General features: G+C 48.0%; 1 protein-coding gene across 4 annotated transcripts in view; it reads left to right on the top strand.

The window, feature by feature from the left end:
• The window catches only part of PTPRG (protein tyrosine phosphatase receptor type G), a 640,445-nt gene that overhangs the window by 510,834 nt on the left and 103,265 nt on the right, over positions 1 to 26,346 (top strand). For all 4 annotated transcript variants that reach the window (XM_084902696.1, XM_084902695.1, XM_084902698.1 and 1 more), the window contains exons 7-8: positions 11,175 to 11,332; positions 22,467 to 22,659. In XM_084902696.1, the coding sequence (XP_084758822.1) occupies positions 11,175 to 11,332; positions 22,467 to 22,659 (351 nt within the window). The remainder of the gene's footprint in view (positions 1 to 11,174; positions 11,333 to 22,466; positions 22,660 to 26,346) is intronic.

The raw sequence follows: 26,346 nt of genomic DNA, 5'->3' as shown, positions 1-26,346 counted from the left end.
CAACCTGAGGTTCAAAAAATGAGAAACCCTCTCCTATGTGGTTCAAGGGTGCACCTGTAGGTGTAAAACTAAAAGAAGTGCAAAGCACTGGGGAATTAAAAAGAGGCCAGTGGTTACTTCTTAGGATGGGATGGGATGAGGAAGAGTTGGGGGTCTGGACTGGCCCAGGCAGGGGCAGGGCTCCCCCTGTTCTGAGTGCAGGTCACACCGGGGATCACTTGGCTATTTGTCACCAGTGCATGTGTTCTGTGCGGCTTCCTGCACGCGTGTTGAATGTCACCATCAGAGACGACAGTGAGCATTAGCCTTGCAGAATAGGAGATTCAGACAGCGCTTTCCTCTGGGACAGTCAGGTGCCGAGTGACCCACCGACAAGCAGAGGGAGTGACGAGGCTGCTTAATGGCCATTTTCCCGTAAGCAGCCTTGGCAGGCCTTTCTCTCTACGACTTGATTGCAGCCCAAAGAAGAACCTGGGGCTGCCTCACTGCCTCGGGATTGTGTCGTTAACAGGTGAATCGGGAGCCAGTACCTCCTTTCAGACTTAGAAAAAGGAAGTCAGAAACAAGGGGGCGGGATGTTGGGTGACAGGACTGAAGGCAAAGGCCTCTGGCTACCGCCGTGCTGGTGGCCGGCTCTGCCGAGTGAGGGTCTGGTCAGCCCGGGAGGCATCGGAGTCCTCCTGCATCCCCCTGAGATGCTGCCACGCCTTCCAGTACAGAACGAGGAAAGCAGGCCTCCACCGGGGGCGTGAACTAGAGTCCCTGTGATGTCAGACCGGCCCTCACGACTCCCACACCACCTCCTCTGTTCCCTACCGGTCACTCCACATCTTTCAGTCTCGGCGGAGGCGAGCTGGGGAAATCCATAAACCGTGGTCTGTCCTCATGCCAGCACCGGTGCATTCCCCCTGGGCTCAACCATCGTGGCATCAACTTTCTGTCTGAGGCTAAATGGCTCACGTCTCTAAAAAGTATCTTATCTAGCCATGACCGGTTTGGCTCAGTGGATAGAGCACTGGCCTGTGGATTCAAGGGTCCCAGGCTCGATTCCCTTCAGTGGTATGTACCTTGGTTGTGCGCACATCCCCGGTGGGAGGTGTCCAGGAGGCAGCTGACAGATGTTTCTAACTCTATCTCTCTCCCTTCCTCTCTGTAAAAAATCAATAAAATATATATATATATTATCTGGACTTAAGGAGAAGCGGACAAATCCTAGAATAAGGGGCTTCTGGGGGGGAAATAAACCACTGGGCAGAAAGATGGGTGGGTCTGCATCTAAGCAAGCTGGCAGCAAGAAGAGGGGCCAGAGGTGAGTTAGGGGTTTGAGCAGTTCTGCCTATTTTATGCTCGTGACCTTGAGGCTCCTTTCATCACGGCGTCTGTTCTTCCTCTCGTCCATCAGGTGCGTGGTAAGTGCTGGTCAGGGTGTGGAGGGGAAGCTGTGAACAACACTGCCCCTCCCTTTGGGAAACTTTTAATCTAATAAGGAATTTTTTTTGGGGGGGGGGGGGCGGGCTTGCTATTCTTGGTGCTAAAGGTCAAAAAGACGAATATTGTTTGCCTGCAGAGTAATCTTGTGTGCACATGAATAAGCAGGCAGGACTTCGGAATGAGTTTTTATAAAAAGCCTGCATTGTGGAGTACACGTAAAGAAATGGGATTTGTTAACACCGCTAAACAAGGAATCTGAGACAGGCTGCCTGGGGTTTGGCTCCCAGCTTGGGGCTGAGTGATCCTGTACCAATGGCTGTACCTCTCTGTCCCCGAGCTCCCACCATGGGGATAACCAAAGTACCTGCCTCGGGGGTATTGGTGCTGAATGAATAGGACAAGGAAAGTACCTACAGGAGGGGACCTGGCCTGTGTTCACTGTCCTTCACATCACAGGTCAGCAAGCACTTTCTGCTGGCCAAGTCTGGCCTGCAGTCTACTGTGGTAAATAAAGTTTTATTGAAACTCAACCACATTCATTTATTTACATATGTCTATGCCTGCTTTCATGCTACAAGGGCAGAATACTTGCAGAAGTACTCTGACACTATCTGGCCTGAAAAGCCTTAAATATTTACTCTCCTACTCTTTTACTTTTTTTTTTTTTTTTAATGATGAAGGGTTTTTTGTTGTTGTTGTTTTTTAATGTTTCTATTGATTTTTTAGAGAGAGAAGAAAGGAGAAGGAGAGATAGAAGCCCTGATGAGAGAAAAATATCAATCAGCTGCCTCCTCTATGCCCTCTACTGGGGGGTTGAGCCAGCAACCTGGGCCTGTGGCCTGACTGGGAATCCAGGTGGTGACCTCCTGGTTCAGGGGCCAGTGCTGAACCACTGAGCCACACCAGCAGGCTACTCTGACTCTTTACACAAAATGTTTGTCCACCTGCTTGTCTGTGTGGAAGCTGTTATAGTAGCTCTACTGTCACTGTTGTCTTCACACAGTGGCTTGTTAATGCCGTGAACACCCTCTCGGGTCCCCCGTACCATTCGATAGACTTGACAGAGATGGACTTGACTTTGCCCAAAATGTGTTTCAGCTGAACACTGGAGGATTCTGTTTTAGTGTTTAGTCATTCAAATTCCGGTCTCCCTTTAGAGGAAAGGTTGTGCTGCATTATCTGCAGCCCACCGGGAGTGTTGAACATCTTATCACGTGACAGTTTCCCGTGTGAAGTTTATGTTTGCCTTGTTGAATTATATGGAACTTTCCTGAAGTGTGCTATAAATATGAGTTCCGTGGTCTTGACTAATTGGCTCATGTCTGTTATGGATCCAGGAAGGACAGATGCTTATCTGGACACTTTTTATCTCAGAATCTTCTAGACACAGGCTCACTTAGGCCATTTCCACAGTTTCCTGGGTTTCGGTGTGTCCAAAGCTTCCACCGTAGCTATTAGGTATTTTCATTTCCTTTCTTAGCCACAGGCAGGAAGTGGGATGCTGGGAGGCTTCTGTCCTATCATTAATAGTGTTGCTAACAATAGTGTTCAGACAGAAAAATACTTCAAAAGTGATTCCTTTGGGGCTGCATTTCAATTTGAGGCTGGTTCTCATTTGGCCAGCCTTCTCTGTCAATATTTTGTCTTTGAACAAAGTTACAAGAGCCCGGGGAAATGTGCTTTTCCTGGATGTTTCCATGGGATGTGGAGAGCAAAGAGAGTGTGAAAATATGTCCCCAGTTACCTCTGCAGGAATGCTTGCTAAGCACTTGAGGCTGCCTCATGATGCTCTGACCCATTCTGACCTGCTCTGACCTGCGGACCCCGTGGTCTAGGAGACTTGCTGTGTAGAGGCCAAGAGCACAGACTCTGGGTTTGAATGTCAGCTCTGCTTCTCACTAGTTGTGCAACCTGCTCTTGGTGGCTCAGTATTCTCAACTGTATAATGAGGTAATAATAATGATGATGATGATGATGATGATAATACCAACCTTATTGGTTTGTCCTGAGGAGCCAGTGACTCGCTGTATATACTTGTGTCTGGGCAGGTGAGCCCGCCCACCACCAGCAGCATTGCTCCTGTTTCTTGTTGGCCTGAGTAGAGAGGCCATGTGGCGGCAGGAAGTGACGGTGGAGCTCCGAGTTGTGACTCCTTCACTACCTGGCTATTGAACTAGAATGTGTGCTGCTTGACTCCATTGGGTCAGACAAAAATAAAATAAAATGATGAAGACAATGGTGAGGAAGATGATTTGCGGTTTGGTGAAGGCCAGGAGAAAAAGGGTAGTGGGTACGGAACCAGAAAGTGGGAGAAAGGAAGAAGCAGAGGCCTCTGCAATTCACCCTTGGCCCGGCTGGGTGCCTGGCCAGGCCGGGAGGGTCTGTACATGCAGTCTTGTTCAGTCCACGGCAGCACCGTGAGAGAAGAGTTTTTAATCCCATGCGAGAGATGGGTAAACTGAGGTTCAGAGAGATTGGCTCATTTGTCCCTGTTCCTGCCGCAGAGCGATGATTTGAGTCCAGTGTTATCGGACTCACATTGATGCAACTTCCTAATCATTGTCAAAATTACTGAACTGTTGTGCCTCTGTTTCCCCTCTGTGAATTCAGTCACTGACCGAGCATCAGAAGGAAGCTACAAGAATGTACACACCAATGTCAGTTATGGCCACGAGAGAGAGGCAAAGAATGGAACTGTTCAGGGATAGCATTGATTTTGTCACTAGATGACTCTGTATCAGGCCAGCCCTACCCAGTAATGTTAAGTGTTTAAAGAAAAATTGATAGGGTTTTTTTTTTATAAAATGTTTTGGGGAGTCCTGAGGAGCTAAACAATCACTGGGCTGATAGAAAGTTTGAGCTTTCTATTGTTAGTTTAGCTTATCCACTTCACTAAAACTGGTTGATTCCTTGTTTTTGGTGTCTTTCTCTAAAGACCACCGCATTCTAACCATACACCTTTCCGTGTAATGCTTTGTCCATTGGTCTGTGTGTGTGTGTGTGTGTGTGTGTGTGTGTGTGTGTGTTTTCAGAGTAATTCCATAATCCTTAGTTACTGCTGCATAGTTTTGTCTATATGTTGATCGTTCATCATATCTTATAAAGGTTTTCTTTTTTCCTGTATAACTAAAGCATTGAAAATATTAGGTTATTAACACACTGAAAATGCAATCAATCAGATGATTATCATCTAATGTTTTAATGATCACATTTTTAATCCAATTATGCATGTTTGAATCTTTCAAATTTTCTTTAATTAAAGATTGCCTCCTGGCACTGCTATCAGAAATAAGAAATTGAACAGAATTGAGCCAGATATAATTGAATGTTGAAAGGAAGCTGCCAGAATAACTGGGCTGCGCTGGGCTTAATGGCTGACCATGACTTGAAAGCCCTCATACAAAATTTTCTAATTGATAAGAAAAATTTAATCATCTTCGGATAGACTCCGTTTGCATTCAAATAGCTATTTCTTGTTCTAAATAAGCCTCCCTTAACTGATTATTCATATTGTCGTTCAGAATGCTTAAAAGTGAAAGACAGAGTTGGGTGAAATGTAGACTCCTTAATACAGTGTGTATTTAATATAAAAGTCATACATTATTCATTTTTGCAATTTGAATAACTTTGAATTTAGCATCCCTGTTCCTCATCTTTCTCTTTGATGAGCAATTAATTATTAAAATATAATATTGTCTGCACACGGCACTGGGATCCTTGAGAGGGGGAGATGAGATGCACTTCTCTTCAGTTCTTTTATCTAGTAACACATAGCACCTGCTCATCGTGATATCGTGGCGCGCGTGTAGTATAAGTAGAGTGTTTCAGATATTTTTCTCAACTAGGTAAGTGGCTGGGATAGGAATGTTTTGACTTCAAATTACTAATTAGGACAGAAGTTGAAAGCAGAAGGCTCTGATCAGGGTGGGTTTGAAGTCAAACTGGCCTTTTATAGTGAGACTAGTAGCTCTGCGCAGGAATCTGTGCGCCAGTAGCTCTCTGCTGCCCTCCTGTAGCTCCCCCTCATAGCTTGCTGCCCTGCCCCCTCCTGTAGCATTTCGCTGCCTGCTTGTACTTTGCTGACCCACCATTCTACTGATCCAGGATCTGGTCATTATGTGATTGGTCATTACGCCTCAAGGCATAACGAATAATTAGCATATTCCCCTCTTATTATATAGGATTCCTTTAACAAGCACTTATATGTGCTTTTCCTGTGCCTAAGCCTGGAACTGCTGTTAATTCATTCAATATTCAGGATCTGCTTATGAAGTCGATAGTATGAGAATCCCAGTTTGCAGCTGAGGGTTCAGTTACAGGAGGTTCAATAACTTGTCTTGGGTCAGACCTTTACGTAGACAGGTTAGGATTCAAATCCGGGGACCTGGTTCTAGCACTTCTCTCCATTTTACAATATCTACGTTTATTACAACTTTCTGGAGTCTTTAGGGGGAAGTGCATTCCTTTTTCCCACCAGCTGTGTATCAGGAACTCTCCGTTTGGGGTCCAGCCGTTGGACACCTGTGGCTTAGGGGAGCTTTGTGGACGGCGCTGGGAATGCAGGCCACCATGCCTAAAACTGTTTCTGACTTAGCATGAAACATCCTGAGCACCCCATTTGTCAGCGGACACCATCTGTGGGACTGAGCAGGAAACGGCATTTTGAGGCAGATCAGTAAAAATTGACATTAAGTTTGAACTTTAAATCTCAAGGGGGAACGAAAGCAACTCGAGATTTAATTCTCTAATGTTTGTTCACAGGAGAAATTATCGTTAGTGATGGAGGCACCTGAACATGTTATAGTGATGTATTTACCCACAGCTCCCAGCAGGGCTTAAAATACGGGCAGTGCCCTGGCAGGCTGGTTCAGTTGGTTGACTCATGCACCACAGGGTTTTGGGTTCAATCCCTGGTTGGGGTGGGGAGTGGGGCAGTCAATCTATGTTTCTCACTCTCATCAATGTTCCTTTCTCTCTTTCTCTCTCTCTCTCTCTTTGTTATCAGTGAACATACCCTTGGGAGAGGATAATAATAATAATAATAATAATAGTAATAATAACTAGCATAAAATGTGCTCTGGGGGCCAAATCAGTGCTACTGCCCATTTTTATAAGGCCCTAAACTCAGGATGGTTCTTACATATGAACCCTAATTAAATGAAATAGCATTTCTCCCCAAAAGAATTCCATTTTTATTATAGAAGACCCAGATTTTAAAAATTGCCCTTCATGATTATTAGCATTTTGAATAATGTTAATAAAGCTGCGGAAATGTTGGTCATATAAGTACCCCATTGGGCTGCAAAACCTGAAGTACTTATTGCCTGGCACTTTACGGAAACATTTGCTCATCCCTGGGGTCAAACAGGGTGAGCCAGCCTGCTCTCCGCCAAGGGCTGGCCTTGGTAAGTCGGGTGTACAGGGCACTGTGCCAAGCCGCTCCCATTTATTAGCTTGCTTCATTTTCACAGCCACCCTGAGCAGTACATGTGCTCAGTGTCCCCATTTTACAGGTGAGGGAACTACCAGCGAGGTGAAGCTCTTTCCTTGAAGTCACACACAGCTGTTAAGTGTCAGCTGGTCCCAAAACTATGCTAGAGCTTCGGCAAAGAAAACTCGAAAATTCCACCCTGGGCTCCTCAGGTGGATGAAGAATGTGGCAGGTGGGATGTCCCTTTAAGGCACTAGTAATCCAGTACTTAAAAAAATAAGACATGTGCTCAAGCACTTAAAGGAAACTCATGGTTATGGTTATGTAAGATGTACGTGGCTAGGCTTAGGTAGTTTAGAGGAATAATAATACTACAAATAATTATTAAAATAAGAATGATATTAATTGTTTACTAGGTCCCACGCTCTTCCTGAATCCCTTTCTTGTAATGATTCATTTAATTTTCACGGCAGTCTGGGAAGGTTTGGTAACTGAGATCACGCAGCTCCCAGGTAGAAGAGTCGGGATTTGAACCCATGGACTGAGAACTGCTCCCTTCTCCAGCCCCTGGAGGGAGGGAGGGAGGCGCTCAGGAGGGCAGTGGTGCGATTGAGGTTTTTAGTAATAATACTTGTGGCTTTCCCTGCTCCCAGGCTCACTGCTCCAGATCCTAAGGGGTTTCCCTGAAGAAAGAATCCCCTCCGAGTGTCTGTCTTCTCCCCCGGTTTTCACTTTGGCTCCATTATGTCACCTGGTCTGCCACTTCCCTGGCAGTAAAATTAAAGAATCAGACTGAAGTGGTGCTTTTCAGTATCCTGGGCTCCCAGCTCCGCTTCAGCCAGAGTGGATGCACGTCCAGCCGTGGGAGGTGCCCAGCTCCTGCGTGGATTTTGTTTGGAAAAAAAAAGGGGGGGCGTGCGGGGACTCTTTCACTCCTAAAGCCACTGAACTGGGGACCTTCCGGGTCTCTGAGATCTGAGATCCACGTGGGTGACAGTAGTATGAAGGAACAAGAACAGAATCGCCTTTCTGTGCCCCTTCGCCAGCCAGGTCTGCCCGCCTGCCCACCCGTCTGACCCACCTGGTAACCAGTAAAGCAGCACCTGCCCTTGTCGGTCAAGGACAGGGAAGCCCTTGCATCGGTAGCAGTGGTCGCGGCAGCAGTCTCCACGTGTCCCTGATGAAGTCACGGGCCTCTATGGGAACAGTTCCCTTTGAAATCTGGCCCCTGATTTATAATAATAATAATAATAATAATAATAATATATCGAAACCGGTTTGGCTTAGTGGATAGAGGTTCAGCCTGTGGACTGAAAGGTCCCGGGTTCGATTCCGGTCTAGGGCATGTACCTTGGTTGCCGGCACATCTCCAGAAGGGGTGTGCAAGAGGTAGCTGATCGATGATTCTTACTCATCGATGTTTCTAACTCTCTATCTCTCTCTCTTCCTCTCTGTAAAAAATCAATAAAATATATTTTTTGAAATAAAGGAAAAGAAATCTGGCCCCTGAGCTGGCAGCACAGGCCTTTCGGCCCTAGCTTTATGTTAAGGCCCGGCCTCTTCCTGGCGTGTGTGCTTCGTGGGGCTTTGCCTCGGCGTGGCTCGCAGGGACTTCTGCTCACTCCCTGCCTGCCATGGCATTCTCAACTGCAGCCCGAGCGTAGGGTCAGGCCCCTGGGGAAACTAAAGGTTTTCTGCTCCTTCCGTCTGGAGCCCTTGATCCTGAGGCAGGCTGTGTGCTGTGCTGGGAAGCCAAGTTCACCTTCAGCATGAGGGAGGAATACATGAAGGTAGCGACTTTCTGGCCTCCAGAAATGCCAAGCCCTAAGCACCCTCAGTTGCTTACACAGCCCAGGAAGTACAAGCAGAGGCCAGAATATGCCCCGCTCTTAGGCCGACAGCCCCCGCCAAGCGCACTTGCAGGGATCCCCCGTCATTAGGCGGCGGGCACCGGGTTTAAAAGAGAGCCCAGGCTTGCCAGAGGGCACAGGGACAATCCCTTTGTGTCGGCCTTCTGTCGAACAGAAACCGCTTTTGTCGTTTGATTATGGAGCCCTGTAATTTGAGGACTTCTGCCTTGCTGGTTAATATTTAATATTTCCTTCAGAAAAGCGAATTGAAAACCCATGTCAGAAACCAGCCAAGGTTTCTGAGCCTCATGGAGAACTGCAGCCCCCTGGCCGCTCCCCAGTGACCTTGGCTTTAGTTATTGAACTTCTCGGTGCCTTGTTACCACGGGTGTGAGATGGTTGTACTCAAAGTATGTATTTTACAGGGTCGTGAAGGGAGAGAGTGCAGTGATGGTTCATCAGAACGAAAGCCTGCCCGGTGGTGGGGCTCAGTTGGATGGGCATCATTCTGTGCACCGAAAAGTTGCCGGTTTGATTTCTGGTCAGGGCATGTGCCCGGACTGCGGGCTTAATCCCCAGTAGGGGGCGTGCAAGAGGTAGCCCATAAATGTTCTCTTCCCCTGTCTCAAAATCAATTAAAAATCTTTCCAGAAGAAGAAGAATGGAAGCCTGGATTCTGAACTGCCTGGTTCTGCATTCCAGCTGTGTAAACCGTTAGTAATAATAGGACTGACTTCACAGGCTATTTTGAGTATTAGATAAATTAGTCTTTATAAAGGTCTCAGACCTGTGCCTGGCACATACAATACGTGCTGTTTAAGTGTGTTCAACATATAAAAACTCAGACTAGAGCCTGGCATACAGTAAATGTTTTGTTCGACTAATTTCTGCTAAAAGGAAATGCAATTTTAATTATTCTAATGTAATCTATTTCTCTTGGGGGTTTTCTATCATTCCCAATTACCTATGCCTCTTTTTAAAAAATATATATATATGTTTTCTTGATTTTTTTTTTTTACAGGGAGAGTGTGAGAGAGAGAGAGAGAGAGAGAGGGATAGAGAGCGAGAAACATCAATCAACTGCTTCCCGCACACTCCCTACTGGGGATGTGCCCACAGCCAAGGTACATACCCTTGACTGGAATTGAACCTCGCACCCTTCAGTTCGCAGACTGACACTCTATCCACTGAGCCAAAACGTTTAGGGCTACCTATGCCTCTTAAGTTTAGGGACACACATTTGCCCAAAAACCTGCACTATTTGTTCTATAAGAAAGAAGAGGGAGGAGGCATGAGGCTTGGGACAAATGTTCCTGTAGGCACAGGTGTGTCTGTGAAGTAACCTGGGTCCCTGAAGTCCCCCAGGATTGTGCTGGTGTCCAGGGAGGGTGGAGGCCAGTACGGAGTTAAGGCATCAGCAGGTGCAGTGGCCTAAAAGGGATGAGGAAGGAACCCCAGACTTAAGCTCAGGTCGGGGCTAGACCTTTGGAGGCCCAGGTAGAGACTAGAACTTCCTCTGATTGTCAAAGAAGCTGGATGACCTGGGAGCCTGATTGGGAGAACTACAACCCTGAGCCTTCCCCAAGTTGCATGGTTCTTTCCTGCCTCAGGACCTTGGCACATGCTGTTCCCAGACTTAAAATGCCCTTCTCCTCTCCCGCCCCCTCCCTTCAACACGCCCCTAGCTCACTTCAACCCCTTCGGCTGAGTCAGATCGTGCGAGCTCCGGGGTCCCCCTGCCTCTGCTCTTACCCCAGCTCTGCCACCCAGAAGCCCTGTGACCTTGGGAAGGTATTCGCCCCTTCGATGCCTGTTTCCTCTTAGAGTGACTGTGAGGGATCCTTGCTGGGCAGACACCCAGCTGAAATGCCATTTCTTCTATGTCAGTGAAGACCCTTCCCCTCCCCTTTAATAAAAGAAAGAAGCCTGTTGTCAGGGCCACCACTTTGTAGGTTCGGGGTCGTCCCTAGTTAGGTTTCACTTCCATGTCCCCAGGCCCTGGGTGAAAGCAAAGGGATGTAACCAACGCTGGACCGGCACCTTGACCCACGGTCCCTTCTCCCCCCGGTTCTCTCATGGGTGCCCCAGCGTTGGCTCCTCTGGTTATTGGTCCTGAAGTATTGTATAGGGAAGGGCTCTCTGGTGAAGTGAGATTGTGAGGACTTGGATTGAACAAAGTCAAGTCCCTTGCTCCTCTCAGGGCTGCTCAGAGACTTTACTGTACCATTTTCTGGGAAGCATCGCTTACCATGGAACCTGTTTTCGTGAGACGCAGTGCAGCCCTCAGAACACGCCCTGGGACCCGCCGCTGTGTTTCCTGTGGCTTTCCCCCCAGGGCTGTGCCTCCCGGGCTGTGAGCAGACAAGCTTGTGATGTGGCCCCAGCATACAGGGGTTTGCCTGTGGGCCTGCAGTATGCTACGACTTACCGTTGTCTTTTCTTTTGCCTCTTCTCCCAATCAGAGAAAGAGACTTTTCTGGATCCTTTCATCCTCCGGGACCTCCTGCCTGCATCCCTGGGCAGCTATTACCGGTACACAGGCTCTCTGACCACCCCTCCGTGCAGCGAGATTGTGGAGTGGATCGTCTTCCGGAAGCCCGTCCCCATCTCTTACCACCAGGTAGACACCCAGCCCCCAAGGGGGGCTTCTGTGTTTGTTTGTTTGCTTTGTGTTGTCTTAACTAGCCAATGTTGCTAGATAGGGTTTTTTGTTTTTTTTTAATATTTTGGACCTTCTGATCCTCGTTGATTCATTCTTTCCAACAAACATGTGTTTGAAACTAAGAATTGTAAAATATAAAACATGGTTTTTCAGCTATAAATTAACTAGCTAGAGAGACTTGCAGGCATGAAATTGGACAGTATTTCAACCTCAAGCAGCTGACAGCGCTCCTCAGTGTTGATGGGATCTTGTGCCAGGAACTCATCTATGCCCCTGATATGTGGTAACATACTTCATCCTCATGGACAACAGCTTCATGAAGTAGCTACTGTTGGTACCCCCACTCCACAGAAGAGAGACACAGAAGTGCAGTTACTTGCCCAAGTTCACACACTGATTCCCCAGCCATGGTGTCTAATCTCAAAGAACATGCTTAGTACCACTAACCCTACCCAACATTCAGAAAAGGGAGAGATTTGTTTACATGAAGAAAGAAAAGGAAAACACCCTTGATAGAGTTCTCTGAGTGCCAAGCACGCTACTGAACACATTACATATATTCAATCTAATTGCAGACCAATGTTGAGAGATGGGTTTGACACTTACGATTGGACCCATAAGGCCATCGAGGTGTGGGAAGACTGGGTAACATGCCCAGGTATTCATGGTTCATGAATGTTGAAGCCAGAAAGCAAGCCTGGCTTTGTCTGATTTCAAAACCCGTGCTGCTAACCTCAACACTGAACTGCTTCACCCTGAGCGTGGCCTGGACAGTTTTCATAGGAAGCTGAATTCAGGCTGAGCCTATAACTGTGGGCAGGAATTGCTGAAATGGACATGGGGCTGGGGCAATGTCAGAGAAAGAGGAGCCTGTTGGGGAGTTAGGGTCTTGAAATCACGTCGTCAGGAATAAGAGATGAATGGAGAAAGCTCTGAGAGGGATTATCTTAGTCACCAAAGAAAGCAGCATGCACTGAGGTAGCAGAAGCATCGATTTCTTCTCCATACTTCTAGGAATAATGAGAAGGATTCTTAAGAAAGGCATTTGAGCCTTTAACCAGCAACGTCTAAAAGCAGGAGGTTCCTGTTTGGCCGTTCCTAGGAAGGCCTCCCCAGAGCCTGACAGCAGGGTAGGGATGTAGCACAGGGAAGTGGAGGTTTGGGAATGATGTGATTATATCAGTAAAATAACTGAAGACACCGGCAACGATTTTATGAACCTGATTGGCCTGGAAAAGAGTACAAAGATGTTCCAAGAGCAGAGGATGAAATAGGGAGTAGGGACAGTTGGTGGATGGTGTGCTGGTCAGGTCTCTTAGGGAGTAAGAAACAGAAACCCCTTTCAGGGGTAGCTCAATGCAGGAAGTATTTTCAGGAAACAATGGTGGAGGGGATCGTGAAGCCATCCTGACCAGGAATATAACTAGCAAGTGAGGTGCATGCTTCACTCTCTCAGGGGCCACACAGGCTCTTATATCTCGAAGTTTCTGCTGTGGCTTTGTGATTCAGTACTTTTGCAAAATTCTGATCCCTTCTCTCCCAGGATTTTGTTTGAAAAGGAGGCTCTTTCGCTCCTGAAGCCACTGAAATGGGGTTGTGTTTTTTTGTTTGTGTTTTTTCCTTTCCCAATATGGTTTGTGTAGTACCTATTGACCTTTCACTCAAGGGTTAGTTACCAGCTGACAACAGTCTTGATGTATGTCAGACTAGTAGCCCTGCGCACGAATCTGTGCACAGTAGCTCTCTGCGGGACCTGGCCAGAGGCTCATCCACAGCTGGATGTGGAACACTTGCCTTGTCGCCTGGGCAATGACACAGCATTCTGCACCATGGCCAGGGTGGAATGCTTGCCTCGTCCCCACTGCGATGAAGCAAGCATTCCGCTTGCACTGCCCGCTGTCAGGTGCTGCCCCCCCAGGGCTGGGGGACTCTGGCAGGGCTGAGAGGACTGGGCACCGCCATCTTGTTGCTATGAGTGCCGCCATCTTTGTGATGGTTAATTGGCATATTATTACCTTTTTATTAGATAGCAGAGTATTCAAGAAGATAGATCCAGTAGACATTGGTCAACCAACGAGTTGGTGGGTCTTGGGTCATGTGCCCGATTTGAATAAATCAGCAGTCACTGCCTGAGACATGAGAGTTGCTCATGCACCGAAAGGTCGCCAATTCGCTTTCCTGGTCAGGGCACATGCTCAGGTTGTGGTTTCCATCCCAGGTCGGGGTTTGTACTGGAGGCAGCCGATCAATGCTTCTCTCTTTCTATCTAAAATAAATAAAAGCATACTAGAGGAAAGAAGGACTAGCAGTTTGGTTTCCGAACAGGATCTGCCAGCCTCAAGGAGATAATGAACTATGAAGCAAATTTTCTTCCTAATGATGAAGCCAGCATTGTTTTATCAAAACAAAATTCCAGTCCAGGTGTTTGCATCCTCGGGGTTGGGGGAGGAGCTTTGTGGATTAAGATACATGCTTAGTCTTCAAAGACATAAAGGCTTGGGATAAGGAGGTTAAGAAAGCCGAGCCTGGCCCTGTGAGGGCAGAGGCAGAGCGGGGGTTGCCAGGTTGGGGAGCCATTGGACTCACGCTGGGCTTTACTGCTGTCTCATGGTTTAGGCTTGTGTCTTGCCATGTGTGTGTCAGGTAGAAGCATTTGGACATTTGGTACCTGGGCCTTCTTCTTTGTTAAGACGGGTTTACCCTCAAACTCCCTGCCACCATACACTCAAGGAGAAGACATGGGAGCAGAGTTTTTCTCTCTGACTATCAATAGATGACTTCTCTGTAGCTATTAATTATCATTTCAAGAAAACAGTGAAGAAGTAAATTAATCATATCGGCTCCCCTGCGTCTTTGCTATAAACCATCTTCAGATGAGACGTGACTTGATCAGGCACAGCGTCGCAGATCCCTGTCTGTCTCCCAGGGGAGGAGTGGCTCGTTTCTCTGTGGCCATGCTGGGCCCCGCCGGCCCGCTGCATGAGGTCACAGCGTGTCTGCCCTGGGAAGGAAGGCACTCGCGGGCCCAGTGGTAGCACGCAGCCCTCCCGGCCCTGCCAACATTCTTTCTGAAGTTAGCACAACATGTTCATTTCGGAAGGGCAGCTGGCCAGTTCGGAGGAGCCAAGCAGACAATTCCATGTCTGCGTCTGTCGGAGAGGGGACGTCCCCAATCCTTCATCCTTCTCGCTGTCTGCTCTCCTCTCTCACCCAGTGCGTGCCTGAAGCAGCAAAAATGAGAGCACGTTCAGCATGAAGTATTGTGGTTGGCGCAGACTGTTGGCTGTGGGTTTCTTTGAAATTTTCCAGAGTAAATAGGAGCAACTACTTTTTCTTTTTTCTTTTTCTTTTTTTTTTTTTGCTCCTTTGTGAGTCTACTTGGACCTTCACACCAGGCTCGGAGCCAGTGACCCCTGACTCTGCCTTGTGTGACAGCCTAGAACGGAACATGGTGTTGCCGATGAAATGACACGCGGGCTTCAGTGGCCAGCACTCAGGGTAACTTGTGTGGCTCCATTAAAGGTCTACCGTTAATGCCAGGCAGAAACCGTGCCAGGGCTTAGTCACCCAGACACTGTGGTGGCATTCAGTCCTGGTGTCAAAGGTCAGACATTGGGAAGGTGCCAGATGTGTCCTGACCGGGCAGAGGACGTGTGCCAATGTGCTTTATTCTAGGACAGTGACTCTCACATGCTGAGACCATCCCGGCCTTCCCTTTCCAGGACTGTCTGCTTCCTGTAGTTCCATATATGATGCCGCCTGTCATTTTCCTGAGCACGCATTTTATCTCAGTGCTTTTTGGGGACACTATCAGAAAGGCAGCAGATATCTAAATATGTCCTGTTTGTTTACTTTTGTTGTGTGTTTTTTAAAATATATTTTTATTAATCTCAGAGAGGAAAGGAGAGGGAGAAAGTTAGAAACATCAATGATGAGAGAGAATCATTGAGCAGCTGCCTCCTGTACACCCCACACCAAGGATTGAGCCCACAACCCAGGCATGTGCCCGGATCGGCAATGGAACCATGACCTCCTGGTTCATAAAACGATGCTCAGCCAGGACCGGTTTTGGCTCAGTGGATAGAGCGTCGGCCTGCGGACTGAAAGGTCCCGGGTTCGATTCCAGTCAGGGGCATGTACCTTGGTTGCAGGCACATCCCCAGTAGCGGGTGTGCAAGAGGCAGCTGATTGATGATTCTCTCTCATCAATGTTTCTAACTCTCTATCCCTCTCTCTTCCTCTCTGTGAAAAATCAATTTAAAAAATATATATTTAAAAAACAAAAAAAAAAAAACGAAAAAACGATGCTCAAATCACTGAGGCAAGCCAGTCGGGCAAGCTTGTTTATTTTTGTATGCTTGATGTTTCCCCCCTAAGAATAAGTTGGAGTGGATAGGGAAGGTTTATTTGCATGACTTTTTTTTTTTCAATCAGTGTTGTCTCTTTCATAAACAATGGTAAATGGTGTTCTTTTGAATGCACACCTTTTACCATTTGGAGGCAAACTGCATGGGGTTCCACTCCTGCGCTAGTCCTCAGACTGTGCCTCGGTTTCCGCCGGTGAAAGGGGAGTGGTAATAACACCCGTGATGGAGTCATCCCACAGCTTCCCTGGTGGAGTGTGTGTGGAGCGCTGGGCCCGGCCTGGCACCGCAGGAGATGCTTGGGAGACACCGGGCGGGGCTCGCTGCTGTTCCTACCTGCTCACCAAGGCTCTAGGGCAGCACTGTTGTTATATATAAAACAAAAACCATGTACATCAATCAAAATTTTCTAGTAGCCACCATAAAAATGTAAAGAGAAACAGGTGAAATTCATCTTACTCTATTTTATTTAGCCCAATTTTCCACAGTTATTATTATTATTGCATCATGCGGGGCTAGCCCCGTTCCTGGTGGAATAGCCACGTGTGGCTACTGGCTGTGAGGCTCTAACGTTTATCTCAAGGCTAAAATCACAAATGAATGGCCTCCTTCAGAACTCTTCTGTCCCAGCACTCCATGAGGGGCAGTGCGGGTGCACGAGGTTCCTTTACACCCCTACTTTAGATAGTGGGGGAAGGTGTCGCTATTAATCCTCAGCACATCGCTTTCTTTGTTCATTGTGGTTCAGTCCTTTCTGCCTGCAAGGATTTCTGTGATCGCCTTCATGAAAAGCTGTCTGTAGCTATGGGGTCCTGTGGGGGTGGGGAAGGTCCCATGGTTAGCTGGCTATTCTTGGATTCTGTTTTACAGCCATGTTTCAGTAAGGAAACCTTTGGGTGCTCCAGGCTATTGAGAATTTAATACTCCATCATGACGTGTTTAGGAACATGCCATCGAAACAGCACCTCCCCTGTCACCTCTCAGTGCGCGGTGAGAAACGTTTCCGTGACCCTAGGCGTGACATTTCAGGTCCTCTGCATGTCCTGGGGGTCCTTCTGCTTATAGTGGATGCTGGCATCACCTACCCGTTCCGTAAAATACTGTGCGCATCGCCTCCCCACGGCTCAGAATGCCACTCTGATCTCCCCTCACGTCCCCCTTCAGCCACATGGTCCCTCCCACGTCCCGTGGACCAGCGCTCTGGCGGCGTGAATACATTTCAGCTTTCCTTTCATTCGGACCCACAGATTAAAAACTAATTATTCTCTGTAATATTTTTATAATAAAAACGAAGCCGAAATGATTTATATACACTTCCAGCTAAGACATTTGCAATTCAAGGTTAAAATTGTTCTCGAAGCAGCACCAGTTAAAATGCAATTACAGCTCCCCGAGCAGGGATAAAGGGAAGAGATGTTTTACATGGTCACTTCCAAAGTTAAAAAGTCCATCTAATGTCACAGAAATAAAAACTTTCATTTGGCTCTGCTCCATGATATAGGCTTTATTAGCTACAGTAAAGATAAACTCAAGTGTGTTTGTTCGCCGTGCCTGGCAGAGAGTGAGTGAGGAAAACGCAGGCTTGGTGAGGGGGCAGCATCTTCACCTGGTGCCCCCATCCTGGCCCCACGGCCGGCCTCCTCTGCTGGCCTGGCCGGAGGCTGGTCTCCCCACAGCGCCCCGAGTGCAGTCAGGGTCCTGCGGAAGCAGTATTTGGGGATTCACTAAGGGGAGTTGTTGGGGGAGGGTCTCTGATCACCACCTCAGCTTCCCCCACAGTGTGACCCCATGAGGAATGCATGTTCTGGATCAAATGCAAAATGTGTTTGGCATTAAGCCGCTGAGAGCATGAAAAAAGAGTCACCCCTTGGTTCCTGGGTGCCCTTGGGCAGGTGATTTAATGTCTCTAAGCCCAGTGTCCTCACCAGTCAAGAATCATAATGATACCATGGTACCCCCGACCATGGGTGGGATTTCTGTGAGGAGTAAAGAAGAGAAAGCACATGACCCACCTAGCACAATGTCTTTTTTTTTAAAATATATTTTATTGATTTTTTACAGAGAGGAAGGGAGAGATATAGAGAGAGCTAGAAACGTTGATGAGAAACATCGATCAGCTGCCTCTTGCACACCCCCTATTGGGAATGTGCCCGCAACCAAGGTACATGCCCTTGACCGGAATCGAAGCTGGGACCTTTCAGTCCGCAGACCGACGCTCTACCACTGAGCCAAACCGGTTTCGGCTAGCACAATGTCTTGCTCGTAATAAATGCTCCACAAGTATAAGATGCCAGTGTTAATGATGTCATAATGTTGTTAATAACGTCACTTTAATGTTATTTAAACTAAAAATAAGTTAAGAACCAAAATAGCATTTGTAAAGTGCATAACCAAATACTAGTACATGGCACGTAATGGGTGTGACGGACATACCTTATAAAGAGGAAGAGAAGGGAGAAGCAGGTGGCACTAGGTTGTTGGGAGCTTAGAGTACAGTCATGATGACCACATTCCCATAAAGCGGTAATAATAGTAATCATGGCGATGATAATAATTATTTGGTATCTACTGTGAGCCCAGAATTGTGCCAAAAACCACCAGGTAGGTCATGATGTTGTCTCCGTTATCCAGGTAAGAGAACTGAAGCTCAGAAACACTATACTTGGGCCAAGGTCACCCATTAGCAAACAGGGTTTCAAACCCAGGCAGCATGATAGGAGTTTTGCGGTTGGAGATTAGGCACAGGCCAGATCCTTAGGGCCTCACAGTGAGAATGGGAGGTGGTTGAGAAGCACTGATTGGGTAATATGATCTCCTGTGCAAGTTCCAAGGACCATCGGGTGGCTGCTGACCGGGTCTAGACTATACACGGCTTTGTATAGTTTGCGGTATGGCCCCCGCCTTGTGCGGGGCTGCTGTGTTGCACACCCCCATTCGGCACCCTCTCGTTACAGTCTCTGTAGATGGCATCCCTGGGAATCAAAACCTGAGGCCCAGGTGGTGGTCACTTCCACCTTTAGTAAGTGAGTGTGTTTCTAGGGGTCATACGGACCAGGGAAAACCTGAAGCATCTGTGTAGTCACTGTGACATACAGCAGTCACCCCTTACCTGCAGGAGTATGTATGCTCCAAGACCCCGGTGGGTGCCTAAGGCCGCGGATAACACCAAACCCTACGTACACTATGTTTTTTTCCTATCTATGCATACCTTTCACATAAAGGATGCACATTACAGCCTCTCTTTGGCCTGTCTGAGTTGCCAGCATCGCTCCTCCTGTGCTTGGGGCCATTATTCAATAAAGTAAGGACGACGTGAACACGCGCGCTGCAGTGCCCTGACAGGTGGCCTGATAACTGAGACACTACTACGTGACCCACAGGCAGCTACCGTGGACAGCGTGGAGACGCGGGCAAAGGGATGCCTCGTGCCCCGGGCAGGACAGCAGGGTACCCCATGATGTCATCCCACAACTCAGAATATACACAAGTCACAGCTCACAAATAGTTTACTTCTGGGGTTTGTTATTTAGGGTTTTCAGACTGCAGTTGACCACAAGTAACTGAAACCTCAGGAAGGGAAACTGCTGGTCAGGGGGAGGCACTGTTTCGGCAGGTTTCTGGCCCAGAGGATTGCTGCTTCCCTGCCAGAGTGGAAAATGTGGGCTCCCCTCGCCAACCCGGGGACCAGGGGCGGTTTTCCAGTCCCTACTCAGGAGTGCCGGTTACCAGGGAGAGACCACTGCAATTTCACTCAATGTACAGGGATGACAGGGTGTTCCTGAGTGCTGCCAGCCCACCGGAGGACTGTGGCTGAGTCTGCTCAGTCTTTTGTGTGGCTGTCGAGCGAAGGTGTGATCCAGTTGACAATATAATACCGTTCGGGTCACTGGTTCACTCTGCGAGAACCATCCCATCCTGCCTTCGAAATCTTAGGGCAAGTTGAGTTAATGGCAAGGAAGTGGCCGAGCTTTTAAGCCGTAGCATGCCATTAAGCCGTGAGAGGCAATTGAAGCAAAAGCATTTTTGTGTTAAGTTCAGAACCTGCCTGGTTTCGTAGCTCTATGACTCATTCTCTCCTGAGGCCTCAGAAATAAACTTTTTAGGAGAACTAAATGCTGTCTTGTGAAAGAAGCAACTATTCTAGAGAAGAGACAAACCTCAGGTCGAATTGCTGAGACCTCTCGCAGGCCATCCTGTCCTGGCATCTCGGCGGTTACACTATTTCGGCACAGATGGCTGTCTTTTCCAGAAAATTTCCGGTCTAATGTGCTATGTATGGCCGCCCAGTCTATTTTCTTTGAAAATCACTCTGAAAGTTAAGGAATTCCTTCCTCTCTATTCAACGCCCATCTCTAAGGCTGTAATTTAAACCAATTTCCTCTTATTCTGCCTTCGCTGGCCACGGAGAAGAGCTAGCCAGCATCTTCCACGTACAAGGGCCTTTAATCAAACTCCTCCTTGTTCCCAATTCTGCAGGCTACACTATCCCACTTCCTCTGACCTTTGACACGGGACTTACTCTCCGTCCCTTTAATCATTTTGGTTAGTCTTTCCCTAGACTGTCTCCAAAAGAATATTTAATTCCCTTCATGTAATTTTAAGGAGCTATTTTCTCTAAGAAAATCTGAAACTGCCGAAACTGGTGTTGCTCAGTAGATAGAGCGTTGGCCTGTGGACTCAAGGGTCCCAGGTTCGATTCCGGTCAAGGGCATGAACCTTGGTTGCTGGCACATCCCCAGTAGTAAAAAAAATCTGAAACCTTTTGGGGCGCATTCAGCCCGGATTTTGGTCGTCCCGATGTGGGTGTGCCGTGCCTGGAGATTTTCTTTCCAGCATCTCCCATCATCTTGCATCCGAGGGGGTCACATTTGGACAGAGTGAACCATGTGATTTCTGATTGCCTCTCTCCCTTCCCGATAAACACAGAAGAAACATCTGAAGGAAGGGTGGGGGAGGGGAGGCACATTCTGCCTGGGAATGCCGGGAGTTAGAGGAGATGCCGTGCGAACAGCAGAGAATTGGAGTAACTGGAGAATAATGTGCTGCTTTTACGTTGAGGCTGGTTGAGAGCCCGTCTGGTTCTATTACTTTGATGAAAAAGCAGAGAGGTTTCACGGTTTATTATCACTTCACATTTGCAGAATTGGAGGGAAGGTGGCATGATAGGTGAACCCATATACTTGAATGATTCTTGGCTAAAATCACTTCGCACTGCACTTACGTATTCATTACTTTCTGATGCAAAGAGAGGGAGTTTCCAGAAGGAAGCAGGCTATTCTCGGCCTGCTTCTGCAAGCTGTTTGAGAAACTCGGGGGTTAGTTCCAGGCTTCAGGAGGACCATCCGGAAAGGAAACCAAGGTGGTAATTCTCTTGTTTGTTTATGCAGTGGTGGTAGCCACCTCCTGGCCCCGAGGCCGAGGGCAGCCACTCTGCCTGCCCCGGAGACATTGTCTGCCCATCACACCTTGGCTTTCTGGCAGAGAGCGTTTCTTCCCGCATTCAAGGGGCCAGGTGGTGCAGGAAGAGTTGGTTCGATTTCTCTCTTCTTCACCCCATTCCTTCCCCCACATCGAGGAGTTAGTGTTTTCGGTGGCTGCCAATGTTAGGCTCCGGTCCACTTCTTTGGTGACAAGAATAGCTCTGTGGCCTGTTGGGAACTTACCTCTGCCTCCAGCCCCTGCCCTTCCTGCGCCCTGCTTCCATGAGTGGAATGCTGAGGGCCAGTGGGGAGGCTTTTTTGTCATAGAAATAGGGTCCTGGAGTTCCGAGTGTGGTTTTGTGTGTGTGTGTGTGTGTGTGTGTGTGTGTGTGTGTGTTTTGTGGTTTTTTTTGCTTTTGCTTTTCCATGAAAGTTTGGTCAGCAGTCTTATGGGAAATGTTCCTTAATAATGTTAGTAATGATGATAGCTTCAGATCTTGAAGGAGGGCTCTCCAGGGGCTAAGTGATTAACATCGATTTTAATCTTTCCCATCACCTGGTAAGATAGATACTAGCACAGTGTCTGTTTTACAGATGAGGAGACTTGAGGTGCAGAAAGCTTGAACATCTGACCGTGCTGGCCCGCCTGGTGACTGCTGACCTGGGGGGTGGGGGGTGGGAGGGAGCATTTAACTGGCAAGCCATGCATTTATAATAGCATCTTTGTGACTTAGCGACTCGGATGCCCTGGATCCCCGGATATAAGGAGAAGCTTAGGACGAATTAGATCATTGGCATTTATTGAGGCCTGTGTGCCAGGAACCTGGCACTGTACATGGATGATCTCATTTAATGTGGACTTGAACCCTGTCACGTGGATGCTGCTGTAATTACCACCCTTCATTGAGGAAATTTTGAGGCTCAGAAAAGTTGAGCCTCTTTCTCAGCGTCACAGAGGTGGAGCCATGGAGCTAGCATTCCCACCCAAGCAATCTGGCTCCCATAATTCCATGGGAACATAGTATTGGAATATTGGAGGCCGTGGAGGGGACCAGGGCTGCAGAAAACTTGGGACTCTGAGACATGGACTAAGAGTTCTCTACACCCTCCGATGAAGGTTTTTCCTGGTTACTTGGTGGGACCGAAGTCTCAGCCGGACAGCCAAAGCCTGTGTCCCTCGGGGTGTGTCAGGCTTGGCCTGGGGCACATCCTATCATTATTGTGCTCTTGTCACCCCCACCGGCTTTGGACCGCGTTACTTTTCTAACCAGTGTTCTTTTGTTCTCCCCTCCCTGGCTCTCTGTGCAGCTCGAGGCTTTCTATTCCATCTTCACCACGGAGCAGCAGGACCACGTCAAGTCAGTGGAGTACCTGAGAAATAACTTCCGGCCACAGCAGGGGCTGAACGGCAGGGTGGTATCCAAGTCCGCCGTCCGCGACGCCTGGAACCACGACCTGATGGACTTCCTCGATAACCCGCTGGGGACGGAGGCCTCTAAAGGTACCTGCGGGCAAAGCGCCCTCGCCCTGGGGAGCTTCCTGATTGTGAACTACTTCACAGGGAAAGGAGTTCAAAGCCAGCCCAGAACTGGCGCTTGGTGTTCAGAGTGTGCTTCTCTGCCGGAGGGACCTGGTCGTTGCTTAGGAGAAGCAGGTGTGGGAATAGCTTCGGGTAACTGGATGTGTTCAAAACTGCCCTTTGACTAGGAATGTAGTAGTTATCCTCTCGGACTCTGTACCTTGCGACATCGGCACTAGTCCTTTCGTGTCTGAAGAACAGGTTCGGGTGTCTTACTCTTCACCTGTTTCCCTGTCTGGGTCAGGAGTTTGTCTTGGGGCCTGCTCCTAGGATAAAGTGACCAGACTGTCCCGATTTTTAACAGTTTGTCCCGCGGCGTTTTAAAAAAATCGGGACTTTTTTAAAACGCCACTGCACTCGGGATTGAGTTTTTTAAAACGCCATGGGACGCGGGACAAAGTGTTAAAAATCGGGACGTCTGGTCACCTTATCCTAGGACCCCTGTCTGCAGCGTCCTTACCAACGTGCGCCGGGGCGCCAGGCAGCTCTGCCCCTCCAGGAACCACCTGGCCTTTGAAACCAGCACTTTGCAGTTTAGTGTCGTGTCTGATGAACCTAAGTTCATAAATTTCAGCCATCGAATCCTTTCCATTCCTACTTCCTCAATGTGACATGAGCATGCGTTTCTCTCCCAGGAAACTAGAAAGCCGGCTCTACCCTGGCAGCCCGCCCCCCTCCCAGCTCTGTGACTTGCCATATGGTGGCTCAGAGTTTAGGAAATGCTTAGCGGAGTGAGGCCGGTCACAGCCCGAGCACCTGGAGGGAGGGAGGAATAACAGGTGTGTCTATGATCTCTCTCAAGCCAGTGCGCTCCTTCTTCAAAACTGTGAACTTGGGTGATGCAGGGTGAGCTGGGATCGTCTTTGGGCACTGGAGTTCAGTGCAGGGAGTTACGTGGGGAAGTTTGACATGGGGGTGCCCCCACCCCCAGAGAACGGGGCCTGTCTGCTGGCACACGGCCTCTGTGGGAACAGGGGGGCTGAGATTCTGTCCACAAATAATGGCATGGACGTGCACTTTGATGGTCAGAATAAGCCCATTTTGCAGGCACGTCGCTGCAAAGGAGCTGAAAGAAGAGGCGAGGATGTTTAAGAGTGAGACCCTCGCCCTCCTGTCTGGTTTGTCTGGGGATGGTGAGGAGGAGCCGGTCTGGCCAGATTCTGTCAGGAACCGCTGGAGACTCCAGTGATACGGGGCTCACACCTTGCCAAGGGCATCATCTGTCAGCTGGCAACAATGGGAGGGCTAAGAAGCACACCAACCTTAAAATACCTGCAGCTGGGCTGCCGTAGAAAACCACACTGGCTCATTTTTTTTCCACCCAGCTAAAAATAAAAGCAAACCACCGAACTCCAGCGCGGTCTCCCGAGGGAGCCGGCTTGGGAAATAGCTTGTGGGGGCTGACTGTCTTGTAAGACGTGAATGTGGAGGACACGTGGGGGGTGAGGAATTTATCTCAAGGGAGCTCTGGAGCTGGGAGCTGCTAAGGATGTGACAGTCGCAAAGTCCCTTCCTTAGAAACAGGCTGAGGATGCGATGTTGTCAGCCGTGCAAAGAGAATGCATGGCCCTTCGTGCCCAGGGAGTGGAGGCAGTGGTTTCCCCTTGCACTATATTGTCGAAGCGGACAAGAGTCTCTGCTGCAATGACTTTCTCTGAATTTGAGTGGAGCCCTAGACCCGTCCTGCCGTGTAACGGCCAGTTCTTCATTCTGCAGGTTTGTGGCAACTATCACAGTGTCCATTGCTGACTCCTAAGGTGTGTGAGTGTGAAGAAGTTTGTGATATTTCGAGAAGCAGAAAGAGATGTAGTTTCAATCCTGTATCTTCTTTTTTAATCCTCGCCCAATGATAATTTCCCATTGATTTTTTTTAATGTCCCCGTGTTTTTAACAGTTTTTTTTTTCTTTTTTTAAAAAAAATTAATGTTTTTAATATATTTTAATGATTTTTAACAGAGAGGAAGGAAGAGGGATAGAGTGTTAGGTACATTGATGAGAAAGAAACATCGATCAGCTGCCTCCTGCACACCTCCTATAAGGTGTAGTACATGCCCTTCACCTTTCAGTCCGCAGGCCGATGCTCTATCCACTGAGCCAAACTGGTTAGAGCTTTCCATTGGTTTTTAGAGAGAGTGGAAGAGGGAAAGACAGGGAGAAATAGCGATGTAAGAGAAACACATCAATTGGTTGCCTCCTGCACGAACCCCAGGACCAAGGCCAGTGAGGAGCCTGCAATCACAGTACACCCCCTTGACTGGAATCAAACCTGGGACCCTTTGGTCTGCAGGACAACACTCTATCCACTGAGCCAAAATGGCTAGGACCCTACATGTTTTTTAAACAGAGTATCAGTGTTAACACATAGAAAAACACACTGATGAGTTTTCACTAACTGGATACACTTGAGTCACAAACACCCAGATCCAGAAGCTCACACCACCAGTTCCCAGAAGCACTGGCGCCTCTTGTTCCTGGTCACAGGCTGTGCCCATGGGCAGCCATGGCCGTGAGCTAGCCTCGCCTGCTGGTCGGTTCCAGGGAAACAGCCATACGGGTAGCCTTTTTGTGCCTTGCTCCTTGTGCCCTTCTGGTTTTGAGAGTCATCTATGTTGTCCCATGCAGCGATAGTGTGTCCTTTCTCATTGCTGAATACATACTGTGACTGTACCTGACTTGTTTATCTTTTCCAATAGACATGGGTGTATGGATTATTCCTGCACTTTGGTGATTATGAAAATGCTTGAGCATGTTTTGTAATGAGTGTATGGACACATCTCTGCAGGGTACGCACCCAAGAGTAAAGGCTGCACTCAGCGTACATATACATGTTCCGATCTGGTTACATATGGCCAGACAGTTCCCCAAAGGGATTGTATATGACAACAGTGTATGAAGTTCCTGTTTTACAGCTTCTGGGTGTCTTTTATTTTGAAGGCATAATCTACATACCATGAAATTCAGCAATTGAACAAGTCCAATAATTTTTAGCAAATTTATAGTTTATAGCCATTTTTATCGCCCCAGAAAGATCGTCATGTCCACACGCAGCCAATTCTTCCTCCTGTGGTCTCTTCCAGCCACAGCTGATGTGCTTCATCTTTCCCTTGATGTTAGGAGCTTAAGATTTATCCAGGGAGTATATGCATGTATCGTAGCTTATTGCTTTTTATTGCTGATAGTCTATTTGTTTTATATTTTTAATAACAGCTTTATTGAGATTTAATCCGCATACCATAAAGTTCATTCTTTTTAAGTGTACACTTCATTGGTTTTTAGTGTTTTCACAAAGTTGTACAGTCATCCAGTCATCACAACTCTGTATCTGCCTTCAGAGCATTTTCATCACCGCACAAAGATACCCCGTGCCCATCAGCTGTCCCTCCTGTCCTCCTCCCTCTCCTTTTCCCCGCCTCCCCTCAAGTCCCCCAGCCCCAACCAACCACGATTGCGCTCTCTGTCTCTCTGGACTCGGCTATTCTGGGTGGTTCATATAAATGGAATCATGCAACGTATGGCTTTTTCTTCTGCAGCCTATTTCACTTAGCATCGTATTTTCAAGGTTCATCCATATTCATGCACGTATCAGAATTGCATTCCATTTTACTACTA

Source organism: Pipistrellus hanaki (genome assembly GCF_964339955.1).
Source record: "Pipistrellus hanaki genome assembly, chromosome: 13".
Lineage (NCBI taxonomy): Eukaryota > Metazoa > Chordata > Mammalia > Chiroptera > Vespertilionidae > Pipistrellus > Pipistrellus hanaki.
Note: the sequence above shows the minus strand (reverse complement) of the source record. Positions and strands in the feature narration are given on the sequence as shown.